General features: G+C 34.7%; 1 protein-coding gene across 6 annotated transcripts; it reads left to right on the forward strand.

Annotated features, from left to right (window-relative positions):
* Window positions 1–237: 237 nt before the first annotated feature.
* Window positions 238–8,616, forward strand: LOC107487593 (uncharacterized). 6 transcript variants are annotated; one of them, XM_016108259.3, is made up of 12 exons: window positions 238–555; window positions 709–1,233; window positions 1,818–2,521; window positions 2,612–2,674; window positions 3,906–4,110; window positions 4,646–4,899; window positions 6,385–6,473; window positions 6,600–7,351; window positions 7,434–7,565; window positions 7,692–8,001; window positions 8,102–8,332; window positions 8,420–8,616. In XM_016108259.3, the coding sequence occupies exons 6-12, from the start codon at window positions 4,834–4,836 to the stop codon at window positions 8,574–8,576; spliced, it is 1,737 nt and encodes a 578-aa protein (XP_015963745.1). In that variant the 5' UTR covers window positions 238–555; window positions 709–1,233; window positions 1,818–2,521; window positions 2,612–2,674; window positions 3,906–4,110; window positions 4,646–4,833; the 3' UTR covers window positions 8,577–8,616. The 6 variants fall into 6 exon arrangements, with proteins under 6 accessions (XP_015963745.1, XP_015963746.1, XP_015963741.1 ...); XM_016108260.3 differs by having other exon boundaries at window positions 7,434–8,001; window positions 8,102–8,328; window positions 8,420–8,572; XM_016108255.3 differs by having other exon boundaries at window positions 239–555; window positions 7,434–8,001.
* The last annotated feature ends 3,411 nt before the right edge of the window (window positions 8,617–12,027 follow it).

The following is a 12,027-nucleotide window of genomic DNA, read 5'->3' on the forward strand; positions in this document are numbered from 1 at the left end:
TGCAAAAAATACGGTAAATAGGAATGGAGACGATTATTCCCCCGCCCCCGTCCCGCCCCATTGACATCTCCAAGAGCAGGGACAGAAAACAGATAGGCATCCCGCCCAATTGACATCTCCATATAGCCTTGACCTTTTTTACTACTAAATCTGTAAAATAATTTTTCAAATTGGACTCACTAATTTAACTCCATATTGTGCTCCCAACTATTTTCACGCTGTCAATTCCAATTTACCAATTTAGTCCCTGCCACATTTATAAACCCGAACTCTTCCTCTTCTTCCGTTTTTTTTTTTTTCTTTCTTCGTCATTTTCTCCCTTCCAAAATCCTAGCGCGTTTTCTCCATAAGTTGCATAGCCATTTTAGAACGCTCTAGGCTTCACTCCGGAAAGTTCATCGTTGTGCTGCTCCAGTGCACCGTCGGATAATTCGTCTCGGCATGGAAGGTTTTTCAGAGAGCTGTTGTGGCGCTCCAGGAGGATTCTTGGAACACTTTCGGCATCAAAATGCATCAGGTTCCCTCACTTCCCGTCTCATGGTCACTGAAAGCAAGGTATATTTTTTATTAAGAAAAAAAAAAAAAACCTGTTACTTGTTAGAGAATTGAGAGTTTTAAGTTAAAGAAATTTCATATTGCAATGTAGTTAAGATTCAAATATGATTTCGTTGCTATAAAATAGTATACCTTGTTTTGTCGGCTTTGTAGGTGAAAGCGCTGTGCATTCCTTTGTTGGGGTCGGAAGAGTAACTTCACTGTATGATTTAAAAATGGCAATGTGAATGAGGGTGCTGATGAGTTTGAAGAACTGGGAAGCCCAAAATGCAAATGATGATGCTAGAAATTTGGTTGAGCCTACTTGAAGTGTCTTATAATTCATCTCTGCACCTTGAGAGTTGAGCCACCACTTTGCAGAAAGAAAGGAAGAAGAATAATCATTAGGGTTTATAAGTGGGAGCAGGGACTAAATTGGGAAATTATAATTGATAGCGTGGCGGTGATTGTACCACATCAGCAGTCTGTTTGTTACTCACGCCGAAAATAGACTGAAAAACTTGTATGTAGCTCAGAGCTCATTATGGGAGATTAAACTAGTGCAATTGAAAACTCGCCTGCGTCACGGTCAGCAACCATTGTTGATGCTGTAGCGGCTGGGCAAACTGTTGTCGCGGTGCTGTTCGTCTATAAAGTTGGAGAAGAAACTCCATTGCACCACCAGATCCTTCAATACAGGTTAGGAAGTTAATCATTGTTGCCATTTGCAAATGTGATTAGGAATATGAATCTTTTTTTATCAATTTCAAATTCAACTCAATGAAAAATGTAATAACCGACTTGGTTTCCAGCCGAAAGCATTTTTGAATTAGTTTAGGGAGAAACACGGTGTGTGGTTTGCACATGATTACTTCTAAAAATTCAACTTGAATTGGTTTAGTCACAATTGATTCGGATGATGCATTGTATATTTTCTATTAAAAAATTTTATTAGTTTAGTCACAATTCTAAAAACTTGATTTAATTTTCTATTAAAAATTCTTAAGTGGCCTTGACATGCTTGAAGACATAAAGAAAAACGTCACATGCTTGATGCTTTTATGCATGGCTGCATATTATTCAGATTTTTTTTCTTTTTCTTTTTGTCTGGATACATAGTTTTCTTAATGTTTTGTTTAGCTTCCGTGTGTTAGTTTCCTGCATTAGGAGAGTTTGGGAAATAAGAACTTGTGGCTGTGAGTTGCTTGCTATAAATAGAGGGTTGATGATCTGCATTTTCAAATCAATGCTAACATCATGCTTTTGTTTGATTGGTTGTCTAGATGGATGAGCTCATGACAATTGAATTTCATCATGGGAGATCCTTAGAGACCAAGAAAGATGGGAATGTAGTTGATGCTGGAGGGATTGTAGTTTATCCACAGCTTGCTGTTAACAGAGATCCTCTCAGGGCGAATGTGAGTTATGTTTGAAAATTTGGAGACTCGTTTGAGTTAATTGAAATTCTGGCGGTCATTTTGAGATATAACTTCTGAAATTTGGGAATGTATTACGGGTTCTGTTCTGGGGGGGTGTGGTTTTTCCGGTCCATTCCAATGACCGGAAAAAACAAAAAAAAGCAAAACAAATAAAGCTGAAGCAAGAAGGAAACAAGGAAAGGAAAGCAAGTGAACATGGATTGTTGTTTCAAAGCTTCAAATTAAAGGCAAACTACAAGCTCAAAACCTATACTTTACATGGCGCCATTCAGCCCCAGCCCTGCCCTACCTCCGGTGAGTGAACACAAGCCCCTTGCTGCATGCAACTGTGCCGACTCCAGATCTGAATGCAGTGCCGGTGAGAGCACCATTGATGGCTCTGACAGTGTTCTGGAGTTGTGTCTTCAACCTGCAGTCGAAGATTATGATCTGCAGTTTCCCAGTCTGTGTTTTTCTGTTTGTTTTGGAATTTCATCTACTCTTGCCATGTTATTATACCTTGTCCTGCTTCAGCAATTGATTCTCGAGCAATTGCCCTATTTTTCACAGTATGTGTTATGTTGCGTGTTTCTTTTGGATAATTTGCGTCTCAATCCATGTTATTTTCCTTCAAATTTATACCATTTTTGTGTTTTCAGCTTCTTTTGTTTCCAAATGCTCAGAGCTGAAGATAAGTAGACGGATCTTCTTTCTTGAATGTGGTGAGTAGAAACTCTGAGTCATTTTAGCTGGTTTAGGTTTTGATATGAAGTGTAGTGTTTTTTTTCCCCCTTTTAATTATTATTATTATTATTATTATTATTATTATTATTATTATTATTATTATTATTATTATATGTACCTGTAAATGATATAGTACTACTACTGAGCCCTGTGGTTTTTGAACTTGTGAAATCAACAGTGGTATTTTAATTTTGCTGAAATGGTTTATTTTTTATGATGGATAGAATGGAAAGAAGATTAGATAAGTTTGTCCTCCACTTTGATATTAATGGGGGCAATGCATTCTTTTTACACATTCCGCGATTACTCAAATCCCTTCTCCGCCAGTGTTAGTAATTTTGGTAATATTTGTCAAACTTCACTGCGCTTTAAGTAAAATTTTGCACCTAGATAGGAGGTACTGATTTGTTTCAATTGCTAAAGCTTTAGCCTCATTGCTTTCTGAACTGGTGATACCAAGTTATTCTTAAGAAGCTTGATACATTCAAAGACAGTTTAGTTGTTACACTGAACGATGTAAAACTTATACTATCATTCAATTAGATGCTTGTGTTTATGTGACTTTCTAGATAGTGGGTGGTCAACTTTTTTCATTAAAAAAAAGAGTTTACGTTGGGATTTATTTTGCTAGACATAAAAAACATTTTTAATCTTCATAACAATTTAAGCTGTATAGCATCAAGTGAAATTGGCTCCTGACAATCTGACATTGTAATAGAGCACCTATAATCATGTACTCTACAGTTTGTTTCTACTACTATTCTTTGAACTAAAATGTTCAATTTCAATACATGAGGGAGCATCTCAGAGCTGGTTGTTGACACATTTATTATACCACAAATAACAAATGACTAGGATAATATTAGTATTCCTATTTTCAATTTGTGAGTCCTATCTATCTGCACCTATATATAAATTGTATATGATTGAATTTTGATGCACTGTCAGTGTAAAGTAGTTTTACACGTGCATCCAATTACGTAATGCCACATTAGTAAAAAATAATTACCTCTCACATTGACCGCGTGAATGGTCATCCAAAAAAACGGATGTGATTGCACGACTATGTAAAAGGTTTTACATTGTCAGTGCATCAAAGTTAAACTCATGATTGAATTGCTGGTCCGTGGATTTTTCCCCCTTATTTTTGTTAATAATCCCAATTTGTTATGATTTTAATGGCTGGATTATGTTTTCCTTTTCTTGCAGCCTTTTAAATTCGAAATGTAAGAAACATACATTGCATTTAGTCCACACATTGCTCGATGCTCATTGTATCTCCGTTTTGGACGGGTGGTAGCAATTGCGGGGACTTTTGACTTTGCTCGTAAAACCCCTAACGAGAAAGAGCCGGTAATTGCTCTCCTTGCGGTGGTTTTCTATTCAGCGTTACACTAGCAGTGAGTCAACTAAGGTATTCAGTTTTCTTCCGTCAAAATCTAGTTTTTAAACGCTGAACATCAGAAAGACTCTGTGTTAGAGTCTCCTGTGATGATCTCCTATTATCGACCAATTCTGATTATCAACCTTGAGAAGCATAAAGAATTTGATATTCCTAGTGATCTTGCACTTGAAGATTAAACAACACAAATTTGGTGATAGGTAATCATTGGGCCAACCCTAATAGGAAGAATCTATCTTATAGCTTTGCTTAAAATGATAACTTCCCCTCAATGAAGAGATTTTGCATTAGAGACATGATTGCCCTTTTGTGTTTAGGTACTCAATTTAATGAAGTTAATGACAACCACATACTCATAGTTATGACCAAAATTCTACTTAAGATCATCTGTGGGCAAACATAGTTATTTGAGACAATTAGATCCATCAGATATTTCATCATTAGAAGATTTCAATGATTGCATATTGTGTAAATTCTTTATGTAGTCCATGATGGATTATCTTTTGAAATTTTCTAATATTTGTTGTTGATTACCCTTTATTTTCAGGGAGAACTGTTAGTTGTCAAGCGAACCAGTCGGGAGACATCACTAGCAAGTTCTAGTTCAGATAGCCAAAAAGATGGTATTTCCGACTATGCTATATTTAGGGAAGACATTGCACACTTGAATTGTTTGAAAATTGTTATACATACTATAAACATTAGCTCCATTAGTCCGCTGTGCACAAGATCATTATGCAAAAATCCTGTCAACCTCAGCCAGTAGACCCTAGAGATATCATAGATTTAACGGGTGATGAGGTATGGGTATTTCCTTTTCAATGTGTTTTAGTTATCTGGAATCAATTGTAAATGTTTTGTGTATTATGCTTGTCTAAGTTGTTGCTCTGCCAAGAAGTTAATTTTTCAATATGGTGAGGTTTTGAGGCTGGGTTTGGTAAAGCTTTTTAAGGAGGTGCTTGTGCTTTTAAAAAGCACAAGCACGTCATTTTGCGTTTGGTAAATTAAAAAGCTCAAGTGCTTGTGCTTGCGGCTTTTAAAAGTTAGGGGTGCTTTTGAAAGCACCTAGGAGGGAGCTTTTCAAAGCTGGCTTATGCTTACCAAAATCTCACAGATTAACATCTAAGAATGAGTCACCCCTTCTCTACAAAATAGTTCCACAATCACTTAGATAGCAACATTATGCTAGCTAGAATCTACATAACAGAGTGGCAAACTTGTAGAAGATCATTGACCAAATTAGCAGATGACAGATAGCACCAAAGGAGTTCTAGAAATTTTTTCTGCTTGGATTTTCTGACCATAAGACATTGATTGTATGTGTATTTGTATATAACATAGCACTAGTGAAGCATTGTTATAAGTTGGTGTTCTCAGGCTTAGTTTGGTAAAGCTTTTGCTTTTTAAAGCAGCTTTTAAAAAGCTGTCTTTTAAAAGACAGCTTTCATAAGCTACTTTTAAAAAGCAAAAGCTTTACCAAACTAAGCCTGAGAACACCAACTTATAACAATGCTTCACTAGTGCTATGTTATATACAAATACACATACAATCAATGTCTTATGGTCAGAAAATCCAAGCAGAAAAAATTTCTAGAACTCCTTTGGTGCTATCTGTCATCTGCTAATTTGGTCAATGATCTTCTACAAGTTTGCCACTCTGTTATGTAGATTCTAGCTAGCATAATGTTGCTATCTAAGTGATTGTGGAACTATTTTGTAGAGAAGGGGTGACTCATTCTTAGATGTTAATCTGTGAGACCAGTTAGTCATTGTTATTAGCAACCATAGGAGGTAGAGTTTGAACTGATATTATCCAACAAGTCATCTCTGGGAGAATACTAGTTAAAGCCGGTACTAGCATTTGGATTCCAGTTCCACATGGTGATTCATTTCCAGATTCAGGATAAATCATACTTTGCGTGTACATGGCACAAACTTTATTCAACTTCTCTTAGTTTACTTATGGCAAAAAAAACCGGGTTAATTTCAACATGTCCAATCTTTTGATGCATTGAATAGTGGATCTTCTTTATATGGATTGCAAGATAAGGAAGATTACTATTATATAATACATTATTACATTTGTAGTTTTAAAGATAATAAAATGGTATATTACTATATCCAAAATTAATGGGCTCCACGTGAGGAAATAGATTGATTTTTCCTTTTGTGTCTCACTCTACCTCTACCTCGCTATCTATATTCTTGCAGCCAAATCATTAAAATGCATTTCATAGATAATTATTAATAACTTTTTTTTTTTAATTTTTGATTTCCACTGGATAGCAGGATCGAGTTTGCGATACTTGTGGGGATGTAGGGTTGGAGCACTTCCTTGCATTTTGTAATGAGTGTAATGATGGGGCGGAGCACATGTAAGTATTACAATATCTTGCATATTCATCCCTGTTTCTAGAAGGTCTATGTTTCTATAGTCTTTATTTTCATCGTTTTCTGGGACAGTGAAGTTAACGTGTTCTGTTTTTTCATTTATCAATCAGTTACTGTATGCGTGTTAAGATGGAAGAACTTCCTGAAGATGGTTGGACTTGTGAAGAGTGCATGCCAAGGGAAGGGACTGGAAAATTAGTACAGGATAAAGTGGAACAGCCAGTGGCTACAAACAGATCAAAACATCTATCTGAAAATTCAATAGACCCTGAGTCTTGTAAAAGTTCAAAACTAAAATCGAGATCATCATATTCTATGAAAAGTGGGATAAGTACACCCCATCTGCAGGTTAAGAGATGCCAAGTCCCTTCAGAAGCTCAGTCTTTGGAAAAAGCTAGTGCTACTATGACAAATGCTGGACCACATATTTTATCCGGACCTTGTGATGACTCTCCACTTCATAAGGATTTCTCATACAAGAAATTTGGGAAAGTGAAAATGAAATCAGTCAACAAAATCATGCACTTTGCCTCCCAATATTGCAATTCTCAAGAGAAAGCAATGGTTCCTCGTGGTTATGGTGAGAAGAGTAATGTTGTTACCTTGGAGGATGAGTTAGGCATAGAGGGAAGGGCTCTTGAAACAAGGGAGCGATCTTCTAAAGTCTCAAGTCCAAGGGATCAGTCCCTATTGAGTAGACATTATATGTGCAAAAATTTGAAGAGAAACCTAGAAGGTGTCATCATTGATACATCTTGCAAGAAATCTTTCTGTGATACTAAGGAAATGGCAGCATCATCCAATTGTGCAATTGATGAATCACCAAACTTGCATTCACAAACTGAGACAACTCGTGATGAATGTAAGACATGTGCCAAAGGAATTACTCTGATGTTTTTAAATTGAGAAAATTATATTGCTAAATTTCAGAAGCTTTTTGGCAGGCTCTCTATTGGAATCAAGATCTCCAAACTTAGAATCAGGACCAGCAACAAAGGATGTTTGTTTGCAAAACAAATACCTGGCTCTTCATGACGATAGAAATGATACTTGTTCTGGTGTTCTAGCTAATGATCGTGAGTTACATAATCCTGCAATACAAGCTTCTAGTTCTGGTGTTACTGCAAATAGAAGTGAAATAGAATTTGCTACTGACGAAAACTTATTTTCTGGAACCGTTTCTTACAATCTTGATCATCAAGGTTCTGAACAATTTAATGCTGGATTACAACCCAGCAATCACAACACTCATGAAGATCTAGACATTCCAAATGAGAAGAACAACGAAGAACCAGACACTCCAAATGAAAAGAACAATGAAGAACCAGACACTCCAAATGAAAAGAACAATGACATTCAGCAAGCTGAGCACCTTATTAATGCTGCTACAGCTCAGATCATTCATGAATTATGTGCTGGTCTTGCTTTAGATGAAAGGTCCTGCTTAAGAGACTTGGGGGTTAGAAGTTCGTCACAAGCATTTGTCTACCCAAAGCCTGACCATTCATGGCAGTATGACCCTATTTCCCCATTTCTTAAATATTCAGCTTTGTTTTGCTATGGATGAACTGTTTTTTAAAATTTTCACATATTTTGGTGATGATTCTTGCAGAGGGAAATTTTTAATACAAGGTATTGGGGAGATTGCAACCATTTGTGATGGTATTCAAGCACATTTATCAACCTGTGCATCACCTAAGGTTATTGATGTGGTAGACAGGCTTCCAAAGATGATCATACTGGATGAACTGCCTCGCTTGACAATGTGGCCATCTCAATTTACAGAAGGTCAACCCACAGAAGAGAATATTGCTCTGTACTTTTTTGCAGAAGATCCTCGTAGGTCTGTTTTATCCCTTTCTTTGCATGTATAATTCAGATTTATACTTTCTGCTTATTCTTCTTTTTTTTTTTGTATATATATTATCAGTTATCGAACATGTTATAAACAATTGGTGGATTTGATGATCAAGAATGATTTGACTCTGAAAGGAAACTTGGATGGAGTGGAACTTCTAATATTTCCATCCAACATTCTACCTGAGAAATCCCAGCGTAAGAAATGGTCTTCTACTCGTTTGTTTTGAACACTTTAACATTATATTTACCTTAGTGTGCCTAAAATCATTCCCTATTTTATTACAGGTGTTGACATACATGAAATCACTTTGTTGCTCTATTTGAGTCACAAATATATAACATGTATGCTTCCTATTCCATCACTTAGGATATGGATTGAAATGGGTGGTTATACTTGAAAGTTCTACTTAATTATAGTTTTCTGCAGCTTTTATTTGTATCTTGTTTAGACATCGTTTGGTTATGAAACTAGTATTTGGTATGCCATAGACTCTCCACTGATTCCATATTCTTTTGGAAAATAGAATTATGAATTAATATTGTTTCATAATTGATATTTCGTAATCAGTCAATTGTGGTATTCAAGTGAAATACTGATAAGACATGGCACGCATGCATGAACTCACCTCACTAGGAAGAAGCCTGCCTTGTTCACCATGTAAATGCAATCAGTTTAAATGCTTCTTACTGTCTTGCAGCTAGGAAACAGAGTTGATGAAATTCCTGAACCAGACAGAACTTCAGGAGACAGAGTTTTGCTGTCTGGACATAGTTCCAATGATAATGGGATAAATGAAGTGGTGGATTCTGAGGTTGTAGATCTTACTCTCTCTCTCTGGCCTGAAGCTTTAGACTCTGTTGAGTTGCAAGTTGCAAGGGCATTAGTTCATCTCTCGAAGGCCAAACAGCAGTGAATGGCACCATGTAAAATATATGTTTTAATTATAGACTTTTAGCTACCTTTAATTTTATGCCTTTACTTTATCATAGTCATATAAACAATCTGTCTATACTTTGACAATGGAACCTGTAATGGAATATGGCTTGTTTTCGTTTTTCGATATCTGTACTAGCGGCTTATTTATGATCCTGGCTTTTACTTCAAGTTGTTGAACTTCTTTCTTTGCTTGTGTGGTTTGGTTGATTTGTTTTCTATCTTTGAGATGTGCTATTTTGCACTTACTCTGTTTTAGAACTCAAGTTGATATACATGTGAAGAGATGTGTATGGATATAGGATTGGGATACAAACAGAATGAGTAAAATAATTTTTAAAAGAATATTTTTCCCCTTTTCTTTTGGTAGTTGTTAGCATGTTAGATGATTGGAGATTTGGATACTCCTAACATTCTTACGCTTTCGACTTGGTTCATTGAGACTTTTTTAATTGGATTTGGATTATTTGTGCTCGACTATAGGGAACATTTACAAAATTGTGGCTTAGGCGGTGGCAGCTGGTTTCTTCAGCCGATTAAATTGTGATTTTCATTTACTCTGCTTATTTTCTATCCCATTTTTAATTTGAATAATGAAAAGCGACTTAGTCGATACTACTAGTACACAAAATATAGTTTTGTTTAACCTTATTGAATCATTTACTGCCATAGAATTCTAATGAATAAATGTGGTTCAAACGAGTCATTCTAGGTCTTGACTCTGTTATACTCGTTTGTCACGTTTTAAGTAACGAAAAGTTTCGAAAAACAATTTTTTAACTAAACAGTTAAAATTTATTACTTTTTATTTTATTTAATGAACGCTGTAGTAAATAAATGCTAAATAAGATAAATTTAAACTATTTGAATTGATTTTTTTTTGTTTCTTTAGCATTATTGTTCAAGTATTATGGTGATGTCTAGAAGTGGCAAGCGGGAAAATCCGTCCCGCCAGAAGCCCGTCCCGTCTCGCTTAATGAGGCAGTCTTAAAATCCTACCCCATCCTGCCTAATTGCGGGCTGGCGGGTTAAGCCCGCCAAAACTTTTTTTTTAACTATTAACTACTAAATAATATATATATAATTTCACAATCATGTTAGTAAATTTATAATTTCTAAAGGCATAAAAAAATTATATTTTTTATATTCACAAATATTAAAGTCTTTGTAATTATAAATATTGTCTCCAAAGCAAAATAAACATAATCCAAAACACTCAATTTTCATCTTTATACTCTTCTGAGTTGGGTTGTGGGAAGTTGAGTTTTGGCTAAAAAATTGCAAAAATATTCCTTTGCCAAAAAAAACTAAGTCCGGCGGGAAAGCCCACCCTGTCCCGCCAAGACTCGCAGTTTAAGCAGTGCGGATTAGACAGACTTTTGTTCTTTGGCGGTCCTAATTTTTCAGTCCGATCCTGCCTTTTTTGACAGGTTACACAGACCGGACCGACAGGTTTAGACCTGTTTGTCACCTTAAGAATATGTTTGGGTTAATGGTTTAAGATGGAAAATAATGGAATCCAAGAGAATTTAGTGAAAACTTATATTGTTTGATTGATAAATTTTTAAATGGGATGTAATAATTAGTGACAGAATTTATTCCATCAAGTTTTACCAAAACACTCGCTTTTTACTCCTTCCAAATTTATTAATAATTTTTCGGAGATAATAAAAAATCAACCAAAATTATTTAAATTTATTTTATTTAATATTTATTAATTATCGTAAGATAAGTTTTAATTTTTTTTGTCTCTTTAATATTACTGTTTATTAAAATAATTGAGCGAAATAATAACTCCATTTCTTTGGTTTCATTTCAGTACATCTATGTTTGAAATGATGGAAGGCAAGAGAATGAACTGGAGTTCAAAGGAGTATAAAAAATTGGAAGCCTTTCAAGTATTTCCAACAATATCGCTATTTCGATGATTTTAGTCATTGATTTTAATTAGATATATATTTATGATTGAAATCAATTGTTAAAAATCATTAAAACATTAATATTTTTGTAATAGTTAAAATGTTTTCTAAAAAGTTAATGAAAATGATAACATTCCAAATAGCATCCCAGTGCCCTTTTCAAATCACATGTCCTCTTTAACTTTAATAGAAAGAACACTGATAGAAAGGTACCTCTCCCATATGTTTTCTGAAATGTTAGCAGACAACAGTTGTGACTTGTGAGTTGTCTACCTTACCTATAGAAAAGCCTACAAAATATGCATTATAGGAAACATTTCAAGTGCCAGTACACTAATTATTTTAACCGTTAATTTTAATTAATATATATTATATATATTTTTTATAATTCAAATTAACGATTAAAACAACTGGAGCATTGATATTCTTGGTGCACTTGAAATGTTTGATATATTATAGAACCATAAATGAGTAGACATTTTTTCACTTTTTAAGTTCTTAACTAATTTCAGTATGTTTAAACCTTCAACAAAAGTATGTGTGAACTAAAAAAGGATTAAAAAAAAGAATAGAAAAAGCAGATGTCTCCAATGAAAAATAACTCTGGTATATGTATATCTCTTGATTTGTACATTTCGAGCTTTCGATAAAAACGTACAACTAATCGTTCCCACAGAAATTTATATGTGTGAAAAAAAAAAGTCTGATTCAATCATAAGTAGTTTTATTTTATTAATAGAATTTAATTTTCATGTATTTTATAATTTATCTAATTATTTCATGATATATTAGTAAAAATAATTATTTTTTATATTGATCATCTAC

This window comes from Arachis duranensis, chromosome 5, assembly GCF_000817695.3.
Source record: "Arachis duranensis cultivar V14167 chromosome 5, aradu.V14167.gnm2.J7QH, whole genome shotgun sequence".
In the NCBI taxonomy this organism is placed as follows: domain Eukaryota; kingdom Viridiplantae; phylum Streptophyta; class Magnoliopsida; order Fabales; family Fabaceae; genus Arachis; species Arachis duranensis.

What these genes read in the sequence shown, in the direction of transcription:
- LOC107487593 (XM_016108255.3), top strand. Translation starts at nt 4,834, where the DNA reads ATGCAAAAATCCTGTCAACCTCAGCCAGTAGACCCTAGAGATATCATA. An exon ending in TAGATTTAACGGGTGATGAG is followed by an intron (nt 4,900 to 6,384) that starts GTATGGGTATTT and finishes TCCACTGGATAG; the next exon opens with CAGGATCGAGTTTGCGATAC. An exon ending in TGAGACAACTCGTGATGAAT is followed by an intron (nt 7,352 to 7,433) that starts GTAAGACATGTG and finishes GCTTTTTGGCAG; the next exon opens with GCTCTCTATTGGAATCAAGA.